Source organism: Coloeus monedula, assembly GCF_965178545.1.
Source record: "Coloeus monedula genome assembly, chromosome: 15".
Lineage (NCBI taxonomy): Eukaryota > Metazoa > Chordata > Aves > Passeriformes > Corvidae > Coloeus > Coloeus monedula.
Window position 1 is genome coordinate 5,829,003 of NC_138795.1, and position 26,191 is coordinate 5,855,193.

Here is a 26,191-nt window from a genome sequence, read left to right on the forward strand (position 1 = left end):
GAGTAATTTGAAGTTTGTGCAACCAGCTCCTCTTTGGGAGACCTACAAAGGCATGAAGAAAAGTCCAAGTTCACTGCAGAGTATGAATAAGCTGTCTGGTGTATTAAGTCCCCTCAGAATGCAGATTTAAAGAGGAAAAGTCAAAAAAAATGTTATGACAGCAGTGATGAGACAGTACTGGTTGAAACCACTGCATTTTACTGTTTTCCCCAAACAAAACCATTCTGAAACTGAAGCAAATATTCAACAATATTCACTGGGATTCATCTTGCATAAAATTTTAAAATAATCTGAATAGATGAAAGGAATTATTTCTTCCTGAAGATTGTACTAATTTTTCCCCACTGATTTTTGACATCATTCAGGTTCTTTAAAAAGTGTGGAGACCTCTGAAGATTTTCCAGTCATTTAAGGCAGTTGGGACCATAGAGGACATCATTAACCTTGAAGACATCTTTGCATTTTGGCTGCTATCAATGGCTGAAATAATTGTTTTCACCTGTTATCCCTCCTCCACATGCCCCATTACAAGGACATCATAGGAATGCTCCTAATTACAAAGGAATTTTAATCACCACACCACTGAAATCTGCTCAGAGCAGGTCTGGGGAACATGAGAGTCAATGAACAGGGAAATCCAGAAGTCAAAATATTTTAGAAAATAATTCCCAGAGCAGGTGAATTCTTGCTAGCAAACATAAACAGAAAGCCATCAAATGTTATACAAACTGGTTTTTGAAAATGCTTCTATTGACAAAGTGGCAGCAGGAATTCAATATGCTTATGTGCCCTTCTGGAATATCAGTCAGTGCTTGTAGGAAACAGGAGAACAGGAGAATTACAGTATTTGCAACTAAAGAAATCATCAATCATCTGTCACTTTGTACTAACTATAGACACATATTGCAAAAAAAAAAAAAAAAAAAAAAGATCTTTTATTTAGTTTTCAACTGGCCATATTTGGGAAACAGAAAATAAATTCTTAAAACTTGGCTAAGGAAAGAGTGGAACCCATGACTAAGGGGCAGCAGCTGTGCTTTTGCAGCAATATGTTTAGCATCAACCAGTTTGGGAAAGAACTAGCCCAGAAATGCTTCTCTCTATCATCCAACCAAGCACAGCAAGAAGTGAACAGTGCTGGAAGGATGCACTCCATGCGGTCCCATGGAAGTGATCAAATGGTTTTGAAACTGTTTCTAAAATTTGCCAAGGAATACTGGAAAAAACCCACTCTGCAGCCATGTCTGGAGCACAGGTCAGGGAAATGAGCTGAGTCCCTGGAATGTGGCTGTACGTGACTTGCTTCAAGCTCTTGACACCTGACGCATTTGGGATGTAGCTGTGGGACATGCAGGCATCAGGCTTCACCTCCCCACACAGCACTGACCATCCCCTCGGGAGGAAGAGGAGCAATAAGGGAACTCACACTCCGGTGTCCCTGGAAGAGCAGCCCCAGAGGGACCCAGAGGCAGCACAGAGCAGCAGGGCCAGTGCCAGGATGTACTGCAGGGGAGACAACACTCCTGCAGGCACAGCTATCCCTGGGAGCCATCACAACCAGGCTGGAAGGGACACCCCATCAGCCACCCTACGGCAGGATCAGCTGTCCCTTTGACTTAAATTCACTTCACAAAACCACCTCAGCAAATCAGAGAATGTGGCCTCCAGCCTTGTCCATGCCTGGAAAATGCCTGGCTCTCTCCAAATGCCACAGAATGAGCAGGCTGACAATAAACCACAAAAAATCTGGTCCCATCGTGCTGATGGGCTGAGGCAGCTCCCTCCTCCAGCCTGCTCTGACTCACAGCATCTGCATCACACTGTTCCAGCAGCAGTCAGGCTGGGTTCAAAGGAGGGAACTTGCTCTTTAGCCCATACCATGGGCTCCTCTCTGCATTTATGAACCTCACAGAGCAATTATGTGCAGCGTGCTGCTGTGAGGAAATAATATGGGCAGCTATTACAGACCTTTGTGGCTTCAAATAGAAAACAGTACTGGAAAGGGGTTTTTCCTCCTTGTGCTTTCCTTGATGCATCTGCTCTTTATGCTGTTCTTAAACTGAAAGCAGTTTTCAGCCAAAGGTTGTTTTACTGTCCCATTTGCTGCCTTGGTTGCTGGGAGAGGAATCAGCAGGTCACACATTTATATTCCTCTCCACTGCTTGTGGGCTCAATCATCAAAGGAAATGCATAATGCAGGAAGACTGATGACTTGAAATGGGCCTCATGAATCCATCTTGATTAAGTGGTCCACGGATGATCTGCCTTGAAAAGAAAGTCCCTCCAGAAATGAACCAGCTCCTAATTTATACCCTGGACACTGTGAGGAGCCAGAACACTGAGTGGGCAGTGCAGGCAGCTAGCTCCCGGTGTAGGGAAAGCCTCATCCCTTTGGGCATCCCTCCTCAAATCTGCCAGCATCACTGACTTCCCTGCATCTCTCCTTCCACCCTCATATTTCACTGCCTCACCGTCCTAAACCTCTGCCTCCCTCTGCACACTGATGACACTTGGTGGCACAGCTGCATGTGGGACACTGTGCCAGCCCACGGGAATGCACCCAGACATCGAGAGGCAGCCAGCCACTGCCCCACCCCTCCAGATTCTCTTTGTACTTCACTGAGCTCCCATTAATTGCTGGCCCTTTCCCTGCAGGTGCCTCCTGTGGTGCCTTTGAAGCTGCAGGAGCAGGAGCACGGGCTGAGCTCTGGGCAAGCTGTGGCTTAGCAGCTCAAAACCACCCCGCAGCCCAGTCGAAAACCTCCCTGCCTGTGCTCCAAACCTCCTCTTTTCCTGGGAGAAAGGACCTTAGAGAGTCTCCTTGAAGACAGGCATGTTCCTGAGAAACAGTGTTGTTTTCTCTCCTCTTGCTGCATCTTCTGAGCTCTCCAGTTCTCCCCCTGAGCCTGGCAAACTCAGTTTTGAATGAGGAGAGGGAAAAACACCCCTTTCTCCTGAATTGCCTGGAGAAGGTTTGTTGGCTGAAGCTAACAGAGTCCCCTCATCCCAGGGAGGAGCATTAGGTTTTTAAGTCCCTTTCTGCCCAGGATGAAGAGACTAGAGTCTGCTTTTTCTTTTCTTTAATAGGTTGCACACTGAAATACTCCTTTTCAAGCCAAAAGCATTTAAACAATTCATCCTGAGCTTGGGTGGGTGCCACAGAAACCTGTGGCAGCATCGGGAAACTGGCCCAGCTCTGTTTAAATGCATGACTTGCAATGCCAGACTACTTCCTCGTAGCAGATTTTATGATTATAAGAAACTTTGCAAAGCAAAATTTTTGCTTCTGAATGGCTGTAGATCAGCTGAGTGAATACAAAGTGGCTCCTGTCATTCCAAGGTATGCCAGTGACTTACTGCAGGGAGCAAGAAATCGAGTGTTTCCAGACGGAGCATCTCTAATATACCAAATTATCTTCAAGCTTGACTTCTCCAGTGAAGCATCATTCCTCACTCCCATCACTGTGTATTAATAAGGAGGGTTATGTCAAAAAAGAGCCCATCTGCTCCAGTCTCATTCCAGTGTGCCTTCCAATGGGAGAGGGCTTCTTCTCCTCTGCAGAGTTATTAATATGTCAAGTCCCATTGTGGCAGCAAAACTTGTGAGCCCTCACAGTAACTTAGAAGCAAGTGAAGAAAGGGAAAAGAAAGACAGGAGAACGGGGCACTATCAGACAGCTCCCCAACCCTGCAGCTCCATGAGTGTGTTTTGTCCTGACTATAGATACAACACAAACCGAGTGAGGTGAGAATCCAGACTTCAAGAACAAGGGATGGGAGATGAACAGCAATTTTTCCTTGGTGCAGCTCTGCAGATTTTCCTTGTGATATTATTTGCCCAGTCCTGCAGCTGCAGCTCATTCTGGATATAAATGACCATACACATCTTGTCAGAAGGCTCAGTCCAGGCAGGGGAAGAGATGTTCTAGGTGGATGTTTGTGCATTAGAGAGCTTTCAGCGCATAAACTGATTTAAAGGTTTGGGAAATGTGCCGTGCAGTGGCAGATGCCATGAATTCAATCAAAGATATGATTAAGGGATGACCTGATCACAGTTTACAAGGACCAAAACATCGGTAATGGAATATTTGTCTAGCAAACAGAAGCATAAATCTGGTGGAAGAAGCTGAAGCTAAGCATGTTCTGACTAGAAAACAGTGCAAATGAAGTCACCATGAGGCAGATTCTATGGATTCACACATCACCACTTGCCAGTTGAGCTGGGGTAATGGATTAGGAGACTGCAAATGGCTGAGGAAACCTGTTAGTTTAACACCATTTTGCTGAAATTTAAGCAAACACTATTTTCCTTCCAACAGCTGTAATATAACCTGTCAATTACTCACCTGATGCTCTGATTTTTTTAAGCCACAGTAAGTCACTCATGGTTTTGAGCCCTCATTAACTATTGCAAAAATCCTCCCAAGGTTGCTGTTCATATTCTTCTGTGTGGGCAATTTTTGTATCAAACCAGATAATTTTCTCATACATGAGACGCTCTAGTTCAAGCAAAAATTAATTCAGGGCACTGCTGTGTCTTTTACTACCAGTAATTCAGATGAGATAATGTTATATGGGGTTCTTCTGCTGGATAATTTTTGAATTGGGACAGAAAAGCTGTTTGGAAGTGAAATGCAGAAGTTTCACTGATATGTTATATTGTCTTTCTCTGCACTGAAAATGAATTTTTCTCATGAGCCCACTTGCACCAGCCTCTCAGGAGGAAGAAAGGTCTAACAGGCATAATTTTAGAACCTTAAAATAACTTAGGACATCTTTTTCCAATAGAAAAACATTATTTTTGCAAGACCAGGCATCTTGAGATCTTGCCAGGACAAGGAGATGCTGTACACATCCTTCTGGAAACTCCACAGAACAGGATATCAAATCAGTGAGTGATGCACACCTGGGCATTGCTGACCTTGTTTGTGCCACCAGTCAGCAGCGCTTCAGGGGCCAGGAGACAGCATTAAGAACTGAGGGGGACTCAGATAAATGTGGCATCTTTCAAGGTGATGGGAGACAGAACCACAACATTTTAGTTCCAGGGAATAGAGCCATCAACACCTGGCCAGTGCCACAGGTCACACTGTGCTGGGCAGGTACAGCCTTGCTTGGGCAGCACAGACCCTCCCCACACAGCCACAGCACATGCTGCAGGTGTGGGTGTCCTGCACTGCTTTAGGGGAGTTGCTCTCTGCCTGTGGATGGCCAGTTCAGGAGGGTTTCTCTTCACTCTCTGCACCTGGTGTTGGTCTCACATGGCTGAGTCTCAGCCCTGCTGGTGCAGAAGTTCTTCCTTCTGTGTTTTGTCTACAAAAAATCAAAGCTGCCCATCCAGCCCAGAGGTCAGAACTGGATCAACCCAGCACATCTGTGTGACTCCTGCACAGGCCACTCTGCTGACAAAGCTGCTGAGCTGGGGGAAATGATGCCAAATGATTTTTGCTTTTTTTCTTTTATGTGTTCTCCACAGCCTATTGCTGTATCCCTGGCTAATTTTCCCAGTACTTTTCCCTACGTTTTCCCTAGGCAGAGAGACAAAACACATTCCAAAGCCCCAATCCTATCTTGGTCCTTTCTGGGAAAAAAACAGCTCTTCAAGGCGCATTTTCATAAACAAAGTTTAGTTTCCATCTGAGGGGGGGTGGATTTAGAGAAGGTTGAACCAGGGGAAATTGCATCACCTCTTTTGCTCCTAATTGGTGATTTTTGTCAATTACACTAATTTGCTAAGCTTATAACACTGTATTCACCCCGTGGGGTGGTGGCCTTTTTGTGGACATTTTCCATATCTGTCCCTGGAGGCCTCCAATAAAGACCAACCTTTCCAGTACCTCCTGTACAAATATTATCTCAAAAGTGTGTTGTTTTATTTCTAGGTTCCTTAAGGCATCTCTGGTAACCTCCACCAGCAGCACAACTGCCAGCAAAGGGAAACTGCCCCTGGCCTAACTCAGTGCTGACACAGGCTGATGTAGAATGGCACAGGGAATAGTGCTTACCTTTGCTAATCAACACCGTTTTTATCTTTACTTTTCCCTGCTACCCCTGCCATCAGCAATCTCATACACTTATCTATTCATCTTCAAATAAAAGAGCATTTGCTAAAAGACCAACCTGGACTAATGCATCAGGAAAGAAAAAAGAGGCTAAAACACTGCATGTGGCAGCTGTCTTTCATACTTTCCCTTTAAAGACAGGTCATACGAATGTCACTTATTTAATGACAAAGATTTTTCTCTGCCCAAGAGAGCTGGTGCTCTCCCACTACTGACAGTAGTCAGCTCACATCCATGGCGTAGGACAAACAGATCCACAAAGCCAAGGTTACGGGCAAAACGCCTGAACATCAAAAGAAAGGAATCCCAGAAGTTTCTAAGCTTGTTCCTCTGATAGTATTGACTGTATTTTTTTTCCCCTTTGTGGTTGCTAGAACTGATGATCTCAAAGGCTGAGAACAAAGCTTAGAAAAATAAGACTCACAAAAACAAACACTTCTTAAAGTTGCCAAATCTCTTTGAATTCCAGAGGGGAGCAGAGGGAAAGAGAGAGAGAGATGACTGCAAACCTCCAGTGCCAGTGCACCTGACAAATATCCAGGTTAGCTCTGGTAAAAGCTAACTGGGGTAACTCTGATGGGTACTGGTTGAAGACCAGGATTTCATCAGTGTGCAAAAGCCATGAACAGTGCCAAATTTGGCTCAAGGCAAGGCAGGGATGCCAACAGAAACCCTTTCCCTGACAGGAATGTTGCAGTCAAACCTTTGTGGGATGGGCAGGGGTGGGCAGACAAGACAGGTTGTGTCTTTAGCAGGCGTAGCAGGTTGAGAGAAGGATGTTCGCCCATGGCCTAAGGTGCAGAATGGTTTCATTTTGTTTGTGAACACAGAAATAATATTGTCTCACCTTGGCAACAGCAATTTCACTGAAAAAGAAAGCTGTTCCTGCTAGGAAATACCAGCTTTGACTTGCTGCTGTCAAATTCTGCTCAGTACTTTACTACAGCTCACCCAGAGCAACTGCTGGGCAAACACACAGCAAGGTTAGTGCAAGGCAGTGCCTCTTTGCTCATGGATTGGCTGTGGCCAGGCAGGGAATTCCTCCATTCCAAAATGTGCCTATGGATGATTTTTTTTAGACCTTATTCAGCCTGTGCAATGCTGTTTTTCATTCATGATGGAGCACCAGGTTGAAGCTGCTGCAACTGGGCAGTGGTGTGCTGCTGCTGCTGCTTGGATTTTGGCTGTGTATAGCTCTGCACAAGCATATAGCTAAAACCAAGGATTTAAGTGGGGTTATGCAGAAATGTTTCCCAATGTTTGCTTCCAGTGTGTCACTTCCATAACTGTGTCCCCATTTTTCCATGCCCAAGTAGGTTAGGCAAAAGGCAGGTGTTGAGAATTCACCCCCTGGCACCAGATAGTGCAGGAAACTTGGTGGCTACAAACCAGCTGAGGATTCCCTTGACCTCATCTTCACACAGGGTGAGAGTCCTAAACTCAGGACTGCCTCAGCCAGCGTAAGGTACAAAAAATAACCCGTTTGGAAACCAAGCACTTCCAGGTTTTAGCTCTTAATTTATTCTCTGACGACTCAGTGCTCCAGAATGAGCCACTTCCCCAAGGCAGGGCTGTTTTCCAGGCACGCGGGCGCGCACGAGGGTACGAGTGTGTGTGGGCAACGCACGCCCTGTCATCCTGGGACATGTCTACAGGGAAAAATACGGGGTGGTTAAGGTCTACCACTACGTGTGTGAGTCAGTGAGAATAGATTACAGCACGCTACACCCTCTGAAGGCTCTAATCCAGAGATGAGGTGTCCTCAGAAGAGGGTTAAACCTACTGTTATCTCTTGGATCAGAGCATTCGCACCAAGGTTTAGCCCTGCCAGACGCCATCTTCTGCCATCTCTTATAAAATCCCTGGCTATCCCCACAGAGGGAGGTTTGCTGTCCCTCCTTGCTGCCCTGTAGTCTCAGAAACAAGGGATCTTCAGGTCCTTTTTGTCATTCTCCTTACTAAACCCATTATCCTGTAGCTCTTGTGTGGGTGCAGCACATCACAAGAACTGATTTGGCTTCTGGTGTCTGAACTTGCCCATGATTTTTTGCCCTGGAAAGGACCTTCTTAACCTTGAGGGGTGCCAGGACTTTTTTAAAATAGTTTTCCTGTGTTGTCTGACTATCTCCTATTCTTTTCTTTTTCTTTTTAAAAATATTCCTCTCTCTGGTTTTTGGCTCTTCCGTGATGCTGGGTTTTAAGGGACAGGAAAGACCAAAAGTAAAGCTTGAATTTCTTTCACGCTGTTTCTTTTCCCCTGAATCCAAGCTGCTTGAAAAGCACACCAGTGAGTTCTGCTGGTCCTGTCACTCTGGGACCCAGAGCCCAGTCCACTGAGCTGCAGTGGAGGCAAAATCTCCCTGCAGAGGGGTTGGGGAAATGAAAAGCATTTTGCTCCGAGTTAATTATTTATAACCCATGTTGGCTGAGTATGCAACCTCTTCCAGCCAGCTCTGTCCTCTCAGCATTTGTGCAAAGGCTGAGAAAACACATTAAAGATGGGACAAGTGTACTTTGTCTGGGTGAAATTGGGAGAGCATGGTATCCTAAGACAGAGGGAAATGTCCTTCAAATCTCCTACACCTGAGTGTTAGTTCACCTCATGCCTTGCACATATTTATCCTTATGAAACTGTGCAGAGAGAAGAGGTGATACTCTCATTCAGCCTTCCACGTGGGTGTACGTAAAATTGCATAGACACACTCACTCCAGTGACTCCAGCTCACTTCCCTACTTAACTTTAATGAAGGGACTTTCATAAACATCCAGGACCTGGGTTACAGCAAATAATATTTTTTTAAAAAAATTAGCAACTGAAGTTATTGGCTGCTCTATGATTTTGCATGTCTCCCCCTGCACAAGGTAACATTTTTATCTCTGTAATTACACGGTAGGCAGCTAGCACAGGGTGCAGGGTCAGTACAGGGCACTGCAGGGTAATGATGTGGCCATTTTTGCCTGGTAAATGACAGAGTTATCTTGGGACTGAGAAAAGGAGAAGGGCAGAAACTGCTTGACTAATTGGTAGTTTAAAGTTTAATTACCCCAGGGCTGACGTGCTATCTCCCAGATGCAGCTCTGTGCTGAAAGAACAAGTCCAGAGCCTGCACATGGCTCACCCCACATGGACACAGGAGTCCAAGGGCGAGCAGTCTCAGCCCCAGACTGCCAACACCAGCCCATCCTCTGCTGTGCATCCTCCTGGATGGATGGATACATTTGGGGAGGAGAGGGTAGGAGCTCTGCTGTGGAAAACCTCCATTTCTCTCTCTTACCTCTCTCCAAATCTCCCTTTGCAAAGAGATTTTCCATCCTCCTGTGAGACTTGCTCCAGGAAGATGGTCCTGCCACTGCCCAACACTGTTGTGTCCTCAGGCAGCACCTTCCTGCATTACAGGGAGAATCCTTTCCTTAAAGAAGTCTTTGCATCCAGACCTTTCCCTAAAGCCATGACAGTCAGATTTCATTTAGCACCAAGGGGGAGTGATAAAATGTCTTTGGTGGGCATCTGTCATCCAGCCAAGGTCAAACCACCACAAAACTCCAGCACACTTGGAGATACCCTGCAGATAATCTTGCTGCCTCAAGAGAGAAAACTCCACAAGGAGAACATAACAAAAGACTTTGATTTTTTTTTTTTTTTAACCTAAATGGTGGATGACAAAAAGGGTGTGCAGCTCAGTAATTATGAATATAGTGCTTTACAAAACTCTGAGATAGAAAAAACCCCACCAAGTAGGGTAACTCACCATATTTGCCAGAATGTAGTGGTACCCATTCCCATTTTTTTCAAGCTTGATGATCTGCAAGATAAAAATCAAGGCTAATTAGCAAAGATCAACTAAGGAAGAAGAACTTCAGTTATCTGCCCTTTCTCACTCTTATTTTTCCTTGCTGAGACTATTCAGCTGGGAGCAGGAAGACACAGCAAAAGAAAATTCACGATCTTATTAGAGGTTGGACAGAGTGTCACACATGATATCTGAGCAGCAAGTCTGGAATTAGACAGGACAAGATCCCCAAGAACTTTGTACAGGCAGGGAAAGAAAATCACCAAACCAACCTGTTTCCTATGGGCTTGGGGGAAAACAACAAAAAGCCTTAATGAGATTTGTATTTCAGATACCAAAGGAACAAATGGGGAGTTGGAGCCCACGTTTCCCATGAACGCAACTGACACATCAAGCAAGACTAGAGAGCAATCTTGCACAACCTTCAAGCTCCAGTCCCTGCTGCAAACACCTGCCTGGGAGAGGTGGCTGGAAGTTTAGGCTATGGGTAAATGTTTCTGCTTTAGTGCATCAGTGTAGCTTCAAACCACAGAATGAAGCTGTCTGGGCAAGCCACAGAGGATTCCCCTGCATGTTCACGGAGATAATTCATATATTCATATGCATGGTGTACAAACGTATGTGCTTTGCCACTTATTCCTTTCTCCCTGATGCTGCAGAGTCAGGTTTTTATTTCCTTTTATCAACACAATTGCTTACCAATCCGTAACAACGGAGTTTTTCTATGTTAACTGGAAGAGTTTCTTTTTCCCTTTCCACCTGTTGCAGATTTGCCTGTAACTGAGGGGAACAGAGACACTTATCAGATGGCCCGTGTCTTTTTCTCCCTCGATTTAAAAAGGGTACAGAAAGAATACAGCTAAAAAATCTATTGTTATCGCTGACTCCATTTTTTCATTGAAATTCCACTCTATTGATTTCCAGCAGCACTATTAAATTCTTACTAGTTTACTAGAGTCAGATACCATCTGCATTTGAGCCACTCTACACACAGAAGGAAGAAAGTGGAAAAAAAAGGCCCAAACCAACATGCCCTCAAAGCCTGTACAAACACAAGATTTGCCAGTTTCTGAGAGAACTCTGCTGTTTCCATTAGGTTTTATGGCTGGCAACACTACCTCTTATTTCCATTGTCATAAGAATTGATTCTGAATTGCTGCCTGCATTGCCAATGCTCAGAAAAATCTGCACAAACTGCAGTGAGGCCAGAAAGATCCTCATAGCCAGAATGATCACAAGAGCACTGCTGTGTTGGATTCAACCAGAATCAGTCTACCCAGGACTCCTCTCTGATACCAGGCTGGCAGCAGGTACTTGAGAAATGTCAGATAAGGGCAGAGACTGATCCTCCCCATGGGACAGCACTCCCAGATTATCATGAGCAGTCATTTAGGGATTTCCAAGTGGATTATAAATGAGCTGACACTTGCTCTCTGCAACTGGTTCATCTGCCTTAGCCCTTCTCTGATGAAGTACTCTTGTATGCATAATAAAACTCATCTGGTTCTCACCATTAACGTGGTGGTGGCAATTAACTCCAATGAAGGCTTCATTTAGAAGCAGTTCCTTGCACAGCCAATGCCAGCTCCACCAGCTTCACTGCCCTGGGACTCCCTGCACAGGATCCCTCAGTGTGGCTTCTGCTGAGGTGTCTGGAGCTCTCAGAAAAAACCTCTGTCTACCTAAAGCTATGAAGATATACACCTCATTTTGGGTGGTTTTCTGAGTATCTTCCACTGCCAGATCCAAGAAGCAAAACCAGACCAAACTTGCCCCCTTTTCATTCATCAGCTGAGAGTGACCTTTGCAGTAAGTCCCAGACCTTGTAGGAGGAAGGAGAATCTCTGCTGCACTGGGATGTCTAAGAATTATGATCCAATTCCCCTTTTCTCCAGTGTCAACAATAGCTGGCATTGGCTCCTTCAGCCCAAACTCTCCTCTGTTATTTTATGAGGTGTCAGAGCCGATGAACCGGAGAGGGCTGCCATCCAGCTCTCCCTGAGCTGTTAATCTTGCAGCCCATCCACCTGAATTATGAGGCTCGTTTCCTGTGTTTTACACAGTTATTTGTGATCTTAATTTATTTTAAAATGCTTGCTCAGTCCTAATGTGTCCGGACAGCAGTAGCAAGCTGAGGTTATAATAGCATTTATCACTTCTCCTGACTGTGGTGAGAGGCTGTGCTGGGCTGCATGCTGATTGCTCACTTGGGCCACCTAGGTTTCATTACCCACTTCTTAATGGGCAAGTTTGACATCTATTAGAGAGAAATCCTCTCAGAGTGAAACACTGGCAAAGTAGAAATTCCAGTTACTCATTTTAATGAGAGACAAGGAAGAAAGAACAGAGGGCTTTGATGGAACACAACCCACCACGTACTTATCCCATTAAGGCTACACAGCACAACCCCACGGCAACCTGCCCTGAGCCAAAGCCTGGCTCACAAATGACAGGTACCTTGGCAAAGATAAATCAAACCCTTGAGACATGACACAGAGAAATCTCCCAGAGAGAAACCAGGTCATTTTTAACACACGAAGCACTGGCTCCTCCACAGCTGCGGTCACGGCAGCGCGAGGGCTGGAGCCTTGCTGGAGCCACCGGTGTTATTTGTGTTTTGTGTGTGGAGGAAAAATGAAAAGTCTGTGCAAGCAGCAGTGTGGGTGTGGGAGGCACAGATGCTGAACAGCCATCCCAGGCTCTCCTGCTCACCGTGGAGCACAAACCCACTGCCACCGAGAGACAGAGACTGGCTTGTCAGGGAAGAAGACAAATGCATTGAAATGTCCCCAAGAGGCTGAGGCAGCTCTTGGAACAGCTCTAACAGTCAGAGGCACAGGGCAAACAGCACAGTGACATTCCCACAGAGGCTGCTGGTGTGGTGAGCTGAGAGATCGGCCAGCAGCCCAAGTTACAGCCCAAGGTACAGTCCCAGCTGAATTTCACTTGATAATGAGCTGAACACTGTCTTTGAATCCCTCCAGTCACCTGTACACCATGAAAAACCTGGCATCACCTTCTCACACTGGGACAACTACCTCTGCTCTCAGAAATCCCGGTGGACTTGGAGCAAGAATGCAAAAAAGGATGCAAATGGACTACACAGGCCTGAAAAAGTTGTTCACAGCCCTATCCCTCACTGGAGTGTTGCCTCCCAGGCACAGACATCTGCTGGAATTGCTCTGTATTTTCTGTAGTAAAACACAGCTTTGTCCCTCTTCTCCCTAGGAACTGATATTTTTATAGCATTGCAAAACAAATAATCACGGTATCTGGATTTTTAGTGCTCTTACAAATTGCTTTTCCTATATTTAGGTTTAACTCTTCCTCCAGTTATGTGAAGAAATTTTTAAGTAAGACTTATTTTCCTGTTTATATCAAGAAGACTAGATAATATTTGACTATACAACTTAACACTGTTAGACAAACCAGGCTTAAAAACCCAACACTACTAATCCTAGAAATTTGATATACCCGATGGAAAAGTCAAATTCACTGCCTAGGTCTTGTCCAAAATTTTGTTCAACTGCAGCTGCTCCATGGTCAGAGAGAAGGTTTTGTGCTCTGGAGTAATCTGTTTTCTCTTTCATGAACGTGACCTTTGCTTTGAGGTCACAACCTGCTCTCTGCTTTGTTATTATACATAACAGAGGAGCACGCAGAGGCATCCAGCAAGGATGGATTGAGCTCGTCACTGAGCTGTGCATCTGGTGAAACATCAGTCCCTGTCCCAGATGGGGAGCAGCTGAAGTGTGAGACGGGAGATGAAAGGTACCTTAGACAAGGAGACGTGTGAAGCACGAGTAAGAGTGAGCTGATTATGAGCAGTAAAGCAGTGAGAATTGCAGGGCACCACCTGCAGGGCCCTTTCCAGTGGTGGGGAAGGACTTGGCTGTAGGTGTGAGAGGGAAAGGTATCGTGGCTGGAGTTGAAGCGTGGACTGAACCTGCTGCCCCTGGGCTTGTATTTGTCTCCTGTCCACAGAAATCCATATTCAGCACTGATGTACCATAATCATTCTGTCCTGCTGGCGCAGGTGTGAGGATTTGGTGCAGTACATGGAGGCTGGAGGAGCAGGAATCTGGCAGTGCCAATTCACACCTCCAGCCTAACTCAAAAACTGGAGGAAGACTCAGCAGAATCAGGAGATGCCACATCTTGTGCACACTGCTTGGAGGAATTAGCACAAAGCAAACTAGCTGGGGAGTAAGGGGGTGTAAAGGGCTCAGCAAAGGAGTCAAACAAGTAGGGAACCTGGAACAGTGGAGCTCACCCAGCAGGAATTCATGAGAGCTTGTACTATTCCTGCAGCTTTACTGTTCCCACAATAACACAACAGAGAAATACCTGTGAGCTCGGCAGCTGCAAGGCACACACCCCACACCCAACGAGAGCCACACGGAGACAGGGATCAGGCAAGAATGGGGAGAACTTCTCCAGGGGAAATAACCCTTCCCATACAGAGTGCAAGGCCCTGCCCAGCAGGCCCACACCAACACAACCTTGTTAAGGATGATGTTCAGCCTCTCAGATTCGCAGTCCACCACCACCAGCCTTTCTTTCTTCTTCTCCAGCTCCTGGAAGAGCATTCGGTAGCCCTCCTCTGTTGTTGTCAGGATGTTGACAGCTGTCACCTGCCAGTTCTTCTCAGCTGCAGTGTCCAGCACTTTCTGCAGGACTGACAACCCTATGATGGGAAGAGAAGGGGGAGAGCCAGGTTTTAGTTGTGCAATGGCATCTTTCCATCCTCCTGACAGCCTGTGTAGCTGCTTCCAGCCAGGCTGGAGACGGAGTCATGAGAGTGCAGCAGAACTACAGAGAGCAGCTAATAGTCTAGATCTGACCCAGCTGGGCTAGGATTAATGACTCCTGCTTTTTCTGTCTCAGCACAGATGATTCCAGGCCTAATTTTCCTTTGTAATCAGCAGATCAGTCTCGTTGATCAGGCCCTGCTGTGGGATTCAGATAAGAACTCTAATCCCCATCTCCCTGTCTGTCCCATCCCAAATAACTTGATTTCTCTTACCCATCGTTTCCTTCTCGACTTTGATCTGTTTAGGCTATGTGCCCCTAGGGGTAGGGACACCCTCAGCTACCACAGCACACAGTCATACTCAGCATCCTTCTCTCTCAGCAGCATCTCACCTGAAGACCATTACTTCTAGAATTATGTTGCCTAAATTATACACAGAACCTTCCAGAGGAGACGCACACAGCAATTCTCTGTCCTTTTGGGGTATTCAGCATGCCCATGCCTCATGATAACAGAAAGCAGCTGGGATGCTTTCATACCTTCTCCTTGCCTCTAAAGCCCATCCTGTCCCTTCAGGGGATAATTATAACTTCCAAGACAGAGATGTGAATCACCTTACCTCTGCCCTATCCTCCACTAGTCTGCTTTGCTTGCAGCCTCTAAGCCTGGAACTTTAAAGGCATCTGAGAGCTGGGAAAACTGAAACATGGAGCAATGAGCTCTCTAGCCCTGTTCATGGCTTAGAAAGTTAGATAATATCTTCCACTACCCCACAAAGCTTTTTGTTCTTTTACATAGAAAACTGACAGGCAGCAACACAGGGAACTTGGAGTTTTCCAAGCTGTCTGCCACAAACACACATTTCACACCTGGCTGTGGGCTTAGGTAAGACCTGAGCAAGTGTCTGCTCATGTTTGTAAACTTGGAACTCAGTGGCCTTGAGTTTGACAGACCAGTTCAATATGGGACTTACTGAATAGAAACAATTTCCCCACTTCAAATTCAAAACCATTTGCACATCAAGTATTTCCCTGGTGTTGATGGAGCTCAGACCTGACCCCGTGAACACACACACACACACACACACACACGGGGTCAGGCTGCTCCTTCATTTAGATCAATGCCCACCTTCAGCAGAAAGGGACATTTAGAAAAAAACAGAGCACAGGGAAGACATAGGGTGACTCAACCTCCAGCAATCCACAATTTTGGAGGCAAAGACTCCTTCCAGACCACTGTCTTTAACTGCCTGGTAACCCCTCCCACACAGCTGCCACTTACCCCGGTCAGCATCATAAATATACACGAACTTCTGCCAGCTGTAGTGCTCGATGACGCTGATGAGGGCATCCTGGAGCTCTGGGCGGAGCTGGAGGACAAACTGATTGGAGGTTTCGACGGGGAAGCTCGGTGTTATGAAGCAGACATGGAGAGCCCCGCAGAAAGACGTGAGCATGTTGACGGTCCTCCTCTCATAAAACCCAAAGATGGCATAGACGCCCTTGGAGAACTGCGAGCAGACTGCAGGAGCAGAGAGAAAGGTTGTGAGGGCAGAAATTCAAGGAGGTTTCTCAGCAGTGTCACCAAAATAAACATTTCCCTGAGATAAGGTGTGGGCTCTCTTTGGACTAGATAATTTTCCCTCAAGGGGGTGGGTTGGTGAAAGCAACCTGTGAAGAGCAGGGCTTGTGGCCTCCACAGACCTGCTTTACTTTTGATAAGCAGAAGTGACTCAGAAGAATGAAACCAGTGTCCCTAGGGCTCTGCTGAAGATTTTGCTGCTTCTGGGTTATCTGAACATGGGAACCCCTCAGCAGAAAGAGTCTACGGAAGACCTGGATGCATTCACAAAGCAGAAAGAAAGCCTTTGCACAGTTTTGTGGACAACGACTCCAGAAGGAAACCCTGGGTTTAACCTCAGGAGGTGAGGAAACCACTCTGAGAGGGCATCTCAGCAAAGGTTCACCAAGGTTCAACGCTGTCACAGCACAGCTCCAGGGGGATCTGTCCTGGGGCATGAGCTGCTGGCACTGAGTCGGAGCCTCTGACACTGGGAGTGTGTTGGTTCTTGGGAACACAACTTTGACAACTTCTGGTTTCCTCACAAAGCCATGGAGACAGGGCTGTGTGCCCAGTGAGGTATCAGCAGTGTCCTGGGAGGTCTCCACCAGGAGGGTTTGCTGGGTTCCCTGGCAGGTGTCTGTCTGTCCTCAGCCCCTGGTGCTGTGCAGGGAGGGCTCCCTTGGGGTGGAGCCCTTCTCTGGAGAGCACTTAATGAGATCGTGGGAGCTGCTGGGAAAATGCCTCAGGAGCTCAGTGAGGTAGACAGAGTTCACACTTTGGGTTGTAAAACTCAGCCCCTGGGACAGTCAGACTCATTTAATATCACCCCTGTTTATGGCACATCCCAAGTTACCATCAATAAATCTCCAAGCTGGAGGTGGTGGCAGTGACAGCAGTTTTCCTGTGTCAGAACTCTTGGCACTCCTGTCTCCTCCTCTTGTCACTCTGACTCTGAAGACCTTTGGCTGTGACATTTATACTGACTCGACACTTCACACATCACTCGCCCGCCCTCCCCACCCGAGTGCAGGCTGAGGAGTTGGATGTGACATGCTGGGGTCCCCTGGCAAGTGCTCTGAGCTGCTCAGTACTCCCCTGACCTCATTTCTGCTGGTAATTGAACCTTCTGCATGTGTGGCTGCAGACAGGCTCGTAAGCATGAGCTTCTTGCATCCTTAGCTGGGCTCCATGCGAGCTCTGTCCCTCCAGCAGGGACCCAAAGTAAATCCCGGCTGTCTTGCAGCCATCCTGGAAAAGATTGCCTTGTTCCTCACTTCTCTACTGCCAGCACCAAACATTCAGAGGGAAGAGCAAGAAATTCTGCTTCCCACTGTGCAAAGCAAGTCCCTGCTCCCATCTCACTCCCAAAACGAAGCAGCCAGGCTTCGTGCTGGTGCTGAGAGCTGAGAACGGAACCTCACAAGACAGATGAAATTTTTTCCTTTCTCTTGGAGCTGAGCCCAGTTTTTGGGCATCCCAGTCCCTCTGTTTGTTCGCAGGGTCACTCATCCTCTTTTCACTGATTAGCACCTGTGATCTCAGCATTTTCCTCCCACAAGGGAATTTGCTGTTCTGCAGGGCAGGGACGCCTCACAAAGCCCGAAGCGAGACGGAAATAACCCCCTCTTCTCTTTATTTTCACAGCAGTGCCTCTCTTTGCAATCAGCAATTGTGTCTGTATCAGCTGGAGTCACTGCCCTCATCATGAGACTGACACATTCAGGAAGAAAAGTAGCAGATATGGATAGAAATAGTCTGAGCATTGTTTCCATGTGACTGGAGCAGTGGGTCTAATGAACGGTGCGAGATACCATATGTAGAAGATCAGAACGTGATCTCCGGGGACCCAGGCTTCAGCCTCACTGAATGATTAAAGAGACATTTTCGGGACAGCTGAACAATCCAGTACAATTAATAATCCAGACAATAAACTTAGTTGGCTTGGTTTGTTTTGTTTCAGGCAAGGCATGGCTTCCTTGGATTTTCTTTTCTATTTGAAAGGAATCTATCATTTTTAATTTTAATTTTTTAACTCTGTGGCTCAGTCACGCTCAGGCATCCCTCCTACACTGTTCTGAGACATCATCAGTGCCAGCATTTGAAACAGATTGTACCAAAGACAGCTGGGAGAGTGAACACTCTTCATCATTAGTAAGTTTGGAAAGAACCCTCACTTGCTTTGTACTTGCAGGCTAAGAGGGGCTGTGGACAAGGCAGATAATTTGGAAAAAAGAAAGGCTTGCCAAGGGCTATCTCCCAAATAAAAACAAAGAAACTCTTGTGTCAGTTAATCTGGAGAAATGAAGAGTGAGAGCTGCAGCCACCTTTCTGGGACTGAACTTGGCATAACGTAAAAGCAGCGGCTGCAAAATTATGCAAATCTCAGGGCTATTTTAAATTACAGATGCTCCAAATGAATTTACACAGCAAAACTTAAATTACTTGCTCGTTATTTAATACACTAAAAGATTGCTGGAACTTCTTTACGTTTCCTTTAATCATTTTATGAAGCAAATTCGTTAATCTGTTCTCATTTGATTGCTGTGCATCTTCCTAATAACATACTACTAAGAATTGTAAACCTTAAGTAGAGGAAACAAATATTTTAAGCTCTGGTTTTTTTTGTAGGGACAAGCAGTCACTAGCCTCCAACTGATGGTTTTCTGAAAAGATTAAGAAACATAAAAGAGATGAAGATCATGCTGGAATGGAAGGTCCAAGAAGTTGAGCTCTCCTGGTCCATTGGCTGGTGACATCATCACCCATTCCAAGCCTTGTGCCAGCTATCTGTGAGCAGCTGGCTGGCCCCAGCCCAGCTTTTCCTGCAGAGGAGAGCTGCAGTCAGCCTGGAGACCAGCTCCAGCAGCTGAATTTGGACAGCTCCACCTCAAGCTCGTTCCTGCAGGCAGAGATCTGGGTGAAATCCAACAGCGTAAGTGTTTGCCTATCCCAGGGTGTGAGCACGAGTGAGGAGGGTTTGCTTGGATGCAAATGCAGAGTTCTGTGGCTGTTTGCATGTGCTGTTTGTGGCCTCTGGGCTGCACAGCGGGAAAGGACAGAGAACGTCAGTTCTGGGCTGTACCTGTGCTCATATGTTACATTGAATTTGTACTTAATTACAGAATAATTTCCCTCTAAAGTAGCCCTTGGAAAATACAGATCATAACGATTGATAATCATGGCAACTACCACTGTGTTCTCCCTGATTAGTCTTGTTTAATTGATCAGTTTGGGATTTGTGGCCGGGACATTCCCAGTGTGTGCTGCACCTGGCCACATGGACACCCCATATCCCTCCTTCTCCAGGCACAGGATTTCTTCCTGAGATCTCTAGTGCTGTTCAACAAGGAAAATTAGGTAAAAGCAGAGGCATTAACTAAATTGTAATTTGTCATGCTGGAGAGAAAATCCAGTGACAGCCACCTGCTCTTCTGCACACAGCTCTGCAGAGTGTCTGTTGCAGCCAGGTGAGGTGAGAACTCATCTGACCGCTCTAAAAACATTTCTAACTTACAGCAAAAATCAAAATAGTTTGTAAGTTAGTTAAAAAGTGACTGATGTGGTAGAACAAGCAGGGGAGGCTGCCCTCTCTCCCTGTGGAACGGTAGCCATTGCAGAGCTGTTGAATTCAGATGAGGAAAAAGCATCTGTGATTCACTCATTCTTGGAATCCACAGACTCTAGAATTTCTAGTCCTGCAGTTTTTCTCAAAAGTTCTCTTTTCATATGGAAATACTCAAGGTAAAGAATGTACATCAGAGAGAAAAACTGATTTTACTGAAAGAACACACAGGAGAGGGCACCTTCTAGGGAGCTGAAGAGAGGCAGCTCGGGCCACTTTTGAAGGTGCTTCCAAGAAAAAGAAAAATACATCAGTAAATACATTGACACTCACAACTTTAAATTGCACATTTTCTCTGTGGAAGAGGAAAGCAAAAGAGGTGGTTTGAGTCTATAAAAATTCATGGTGGAATTTTCTTTTGGCTGCAGCTCTTAACCAGAGTGAGTAGATGAACAAGACTGATTTCTGCATTTAGGAGAGTCAGAGGTATTTTGCAAGTGGGGTTTGACCTAATCCACATGAAAGGCAGATGTCAGATAAAACAGATATCTCTTTTAGGTTTTGGTTAAAGAAGATAACCCAAAAAGTTTCTCTCAGAAACCATCACCACAAAGAGGGGCTGAAACAATCTCAGCATTTGAGGGAGGAGGAAGGGCAAATGGGCTGCACAGAAGGATGGAAATGAGGATTTGGTCTCCAGCAGCGAAAACTGTGCATTCTGCTGAGAATCTGCAAACAAGACTGCAAAAAGGGAACTGCTCCCCAGGGACACAGCTGGGGAGGAAGCCTGGTAGGAGATCCTGGGGACTGCTCATCTGCCGTTTCATTTAGAAGCAGAATTTTCACCATTTCACTGAGTTTAAGACTAGAAAGGGACATTAGATCATTTCTACTGACTTCTTGTATCTCATGGACTATTAAGTTTCACCCAGCTACCCCTGGAGGGAGCCAATAATATGGCTTAGTTGACTCTTAGGAGATTCAGCTGCTGCATGTGCCTCTGTCAGAGAACAGAAGTAGCAGAGACAGCGCTAATACCCTAAGCCACAAGAGCAGTAAAAAACCTGATTAAATGAAATATCCCCAGATGTTCCTCACAAATGATGTGTGTTCTCACTTGCAAGAGGGGACAGAAACCCCTGATGGTCCCTGCCAGGTCTCAGAGGCCTTCCTGAGCCTGGAGAATATCATGGCATCTAGGAGGGACGACACTGCACCCTCTCCAGGAAAGCTGTTCTACAGTGCTAAGCTGGAGATGTGACCAAATTATTCCCCATAGCCCAAACAAACAAAAAAAGAGAAAAATATAGAGTTCAAGATAAGAAGAAATCTTTGAAACCACTCAGCCCAGCACACACCAGAATGAACAAATGCCTTTTAAAAATTGCAAGATAAGTGTGGCCAGATTTTGAGGCCACACAACTACAATAAAATAGTGATCTCAGTTATGTCAGTTATCCCCTGCAATGCCTGCAGCCCCAATATCATCTTCATGTGCCCAAGCCTCCTGGGACACAGAACCAACACCCTCACCAGCAGCAAAACATACTCATTGACAACAGTGGTGTCAAGAAGCAGCTCCCACATGCTTCCCTTTGCTCACTTGGAGTGTGTTTGTGCACATGTGGGAAAGAGGAAGGAGGATATGCATGCATAATTAATTCTTAGCATGCCCTGCCTGGAGGCGACCCTCATATGGTGATGGAGAACCTGACATCAGGCTGGCAAAGCTGGTGGAGTTCCAAGGAAAGAGCACTGGTGTCTGCTGCAATTAGGATCAGCTCAGCTCTCCTCCCGAATGTTTGTCCTCACAGCTCTCCACTGCGGCGTAGGTGCCAGAGCGCATCTCTTCAGCACATCCCAACGACAGCATGTTCCCACAGATTTCTGGAGCAGGGGAAAGCCAAACAGATTCTACACTCCCCCATTGTTCCACTCATGTATTTAGCTGACAGCAGATATGTCCCACATATTTGATCAACTGCAAATCAGGCTGATGTGATATCACAAGAAATCCATGTTTTTCTTTCAAATGCATAAAAGGCACAGAAGGGTGCTCCCTTCCATCATTTCCCTGCACTGCAGCTCGAATGATCCTGGAAGCTGGAAAGTAGTGTTGGTTTTACATAAAGATCTGCTTTCCTTCCCTCATATTTAAACAATAATCTGTGACTGAAGAGCTGCTCATAAATGCATATGCTGATAGCTTCAATTTTTTCAGTTAAGTTTTCCTGCTTGACAAATGGTAAGGTTCCTTTAAGATCAAATTGGATTTGGGGTGCTTCTTTCTCACATGCTGCTGAGTTTTAGGAAACAGAAATAGCATGGTGGTTTGCTCACCAAAAATGATCAGCATGGACTCTCAGTCATTTAAGTTAACTTTTGAATTAAAATCCTGGTGGTGGAAGATACAGTCATGGGGAGTTGACTTTAATCTCTCTAAGGGACCAGCTGAAGATCCTCGCCCTTCCACTTGTGTACTTCACATCTTGAAACCTCTTTTTATTTTTCTACTAGACTCTTTGAATGCAGTTCTTATCCAGCGTGACTACAAAACAGGAGAAAAAAATCCAAATATCAAAGGTCTTAATGAGGTCACTGAACTTGTTGAATAAGGAAAGAAGGAAAATGATGATGTTTGTCAAGATTCTACTTGCTTGCTTTATTTGTTTTTAAAAGTGTTTTTAATTTTGGATTCCTAATACTTTGTTGAGTCATATGAAACCAAGAATTAAATATATCGAAGGGTTTACAGTCAACACAAACTATTTCTGAGCACTTCTAATAGGAATTAGATGCAAATCCCCTATGCGCAAGACACTGAGATCAGAAGCATCCTTAAGAGGGTCTCATTTCTTCTGTGGGTAGAATTAAGTTATTATTCTAATAGGGACAGTTTGGTTAATGAGGGTCCTGTGGTTAATGTGTAAGGAGAAATGGGTCCATTGCCATCTCTGTTTCACATTTGTTATTTAATCATGATTTGGATCTTTGCTTGTGAGGCAACTGCTTTTCTCTGAGCCCATCTGTTCCAGTCCCTTCGCTCAGAGGCTGACTCCTGCACCATGCTCATATAGACCATTTCTGAGCTGGAAACACTGATGCCATGCTCTCAAGCTGTGTAAGATTCTTGTTGTCTACTTCCTTCATCTCTCCAGTGTCCCATACCAGAGCCACAGCTTTTCCACAGCACTCCCTGCTTTCATAGCTTAAAACTAGAAAAGACGTGCAGAAGGGCTCTGGTGCCTGGAAAAGACTCGGCATTTTTCAGCTCTAATAAAAGATCTGACCTTTCCACCTTGCCTCATTGTTCAAATGGGAGTGTTTCCCTCCATGCCAGTCTGTCTCATTTCTGGGGGACAGCTAGCAAACCCATTTGGGATACAGCCTTCTGAGAGCATTTTGCGGCACATTTTGTCTTTGAAAAATCATAGAATCATAGAATGGTTTGGCTTGGAAGGAACCTTAAAGATGTGCCAGAGCTGTCTGACACCGTTATCAGGTCTGCTGGGCACTCTGGCTTTTTACTGTGTCCAGAAAGAACCCTGCAGAAGATGCTGCTCTGCTGAGTTCCCTTGGAGAAGCAGGAGATCTGCAAAACCAAGTGAATTCTCCTAACCCACAGCTCTCACCTCAAGCTCCCCTGCAGCTACTCTAGAGGGAAAGAGTGATCCCTCAGAGGGCCCCCAGCTGCAGATGGATGCTCCTATGGGACCCACGGACTCAGGAAGACCAGAGATCCCTGCTCTCATCTAACCTTCTGCAATGAAATTGAAAACTCATAATTTGTCCTCATTGAACTCTCTGTGTCTGAAGCAGAGACATAAATATTAAAGCAAGATTACTACAAATGAAAAAGTGACAGCGATATTGTAAAAGGAGATGAGGAATGAGGGTTGAACCAATTTTCCTTCTGCTTTTTTATTAGATGGCCTTTTGTACTATATTGGTGCTTCTGAAGATAGTGCTGTACAAGGAAAACGAAGTACAGGATCAGGGTGTAAGATTCTGCTGGGAAGCATGAACAACAACAGAGGAAAAGAACAAAGCACCAAACCCCCAGCACGTTTATACAGTACACAGCACGCTGTTCTTAGTTCACCACAGCATTTAGTTCTGGGCTGTAAGTGCTGAATTATTAAACCAGTAAAAAGAGGGGAGTGAGGAGTGGGAGGGGGGAAGATAAGCAGTAGCAGAAAGCAGATGTGTCACATAGAGAAGGTCTCGTTGCAGATGGAATACATTTTGTCTTCAATAGCTTCTTTTCTTTCCCTAATACATGATGTTGGTTCACAGACATTAAAGCCTCAGACTGTCTTCAGTGCAAGCCTCAGGTTCTGGTGAAGATTTTGTAAGGGCCTGTCTTGAAACTGTCTGCAGAAGTTCACACTTACTAAGGACAAAGAGGTTCAAACAGAACCTCTCATACACAGGACAGAGCATCATGTCCTTGGGGGCTTGAAGTGGCAAGTGGTACCTAAACCCACCAGCTGTCACATTATCTATAAATTTTCACATTTTCTATCCACTTTCAGGGCTGCATTACAGGTATCTGCTGAGTTAGCAAAGCAGATGCTCCAAAACCTACATGTGCTATCGCTGCCCCAAAAGTGCCAGCTCTCCTGCAGTCACTGGAGCCATTAGCTTTCTGGGAAGAGCAGAGAAAGGCACAAACCCAGCAAACTACACTCAGCACACAAGGATTAAGCCCTAGAGCACAACCCTTTTGTGCTACCTGGTTGCACATTGCGTTCACCTGAGGTCTGTGAAAGCACCAATGGTTTTGAAACACATTTAACATCTCAGCAAGGGCTGAGTTTGGCGTAGAATGACAAGATCATTTGACATCTGAGAGTGCTTGTTTTTGTGGGTTTAAGTGTCTCCCTTGGTGGCTCTTTGCTATAGTCATGTCTTGTAGGGTTTTTATTTTCCCTTTTCACATTAATGCTCCAACCCATTGTGCTCATAGCTTTGCTCAGGCCTACTTAATGTCAGGGGGAATATTACCATTTCTTCCCTGTCATTAGAACTGCTTTAATCCTGTCTGCATTGTGAGGGCAAGAAACGATGAGAGTTACAACATTTTTATTTCCACGGTGCCTCTGAGCACCAGGTTTCACGGAAAATCCCAAACAAACAAGTTTAATCTTGAGATCTTTTAAACCCAGTGGGAGACTGTGTTGTCTGGGGAGCAGGGAGGCAGAAGTGTGGCAGATGGTGAGATCTGGACCTATGGTTTGCAGTTTTATGGTCTCTGCTGAAACTTCTGTGCGAGTCACTCACCGTGGGTGGTGGAACAAACAGTTTACACGAAGTGCACCCAGTCAGGGTGCCCAGATGGAGCCTCTGTGAAGGGGAGATACTTAAACCAGGGCTGCAAGCAGCTCTAGAGGCCAGTTCCCTCTCGTGGGAGGTGAAGACATCCATCCCTCTGAGTGAGGTGAATGGTGGGGATGCGGGAGCTGGGAGAACACCTCTCTGTTCCACTGCTCCCACAAACCTGTGGGTAGACCTGGAGCCCCTTGTGAATGCAACCCAAAATACCAATTATCAACCTGGATGCCCAGCATGACCTTCCACACAAATAAAGTGGAATTTGAGATTTTTCTTCAAAAAAATCTCAGGTGAAATCTGTGTCATTTTACCAGCATGACAGAGGGGACTTTTACAGCTACAGGCTTCTCCTTAACCTGTGCTTGGACCCACAACAGTCATCTCCCACAGCAAACTCTCAGGACTAAGGAAAGGACCAAGATGTGGGACAAGCTGCAAACCACACCACCAGTTATATAAAATTACCTTAAACACTTCCAAATTCTTTTGCCTAAAAGAATTTTGGGCAACCAAATCCCTTTAATGCTAGTGACAGGTGTTATCCAACACAAAACAGAACTTCAGGAAAGACTTTCCAGCTGGATGTTTTACTTGCAGAACTTGTTATGTCACAATAAATGTGTATGCTAATGAAACATAAAAAATCATCAGCTTTACACAGAGGCCAGTGAAGACACCAGGAGCCTCTCAGTTATCCTGCTGTGGGACTGAGACAATGACCTGGAAAATGGGATGTGTGGCTTAGGGAGAAGAATGTGGGAGCATCACTAACATTAGGAAACAACTGACATCCCTTCCTGACATGCCTACTTACATGCAAACACCTTCCCTACTGGTTTCTATTCTAGGAGAATTTTTAAGCTGCTGAAGAAAGAGACTCTCTAGTGAGCTGCAGAGAGCAAGAGAGCTCATGTAAAACACTCTGCATAAATGCAAATTGCAGGGAGGCCAACCAGAGCACAGGAAGGGGAGTTGCTGCAAACCTGGGGTTGTTCATCACTCCAGAGCAGCGACACTGCACACACAGATGCAGGTTCTGCCTCAAGCAGTCACTCAGTGTAAACCAAAGCTGATGACATGATTTAGGCAGCTACTGAGAAAACCCCACTGCTTCTCAGCAGAAACT

At 45.7% G+C, this 26,191-nt stretch overlaps 1 protein-coding gene across 4 annotated transcripts in view; it reads right to left on the minus strand.

Moving 5' to 3' along the window:
• GRIA1 (glutamate ionotropic receptor AMPA type subunit 1) overlaps positions 1-26,191 on the minus strand; it is a gene marked incomplete at both ends in the record, with an annotated part of 116,887 nt that overhangs the window by 45,298 nt on the left and 45,398 nt on the right. For 3 of the 4 annotated variants that reach the window (XM_082291675.1, XM_082291673.1, XM_082291674.1), the window contains 3 exons: positions 9,812-9,865; positions 14,356-14,540; positions 15,888-16,127. In XM_082291675.1, coding sequence (XP_082147801.1) covers positions 9,812-9,865; positions 14,356-14,540; positions 15,888-16,127 — 479 coding nt within the window. The remainder of the gene's footprint in view (positions 1-9,811; positions 9,866-14,355; positions 14,541-15,887; positions 16,128-26,191) is intronic. The other variant, XM_082291676.1, reaches the window with a different exon arrangement.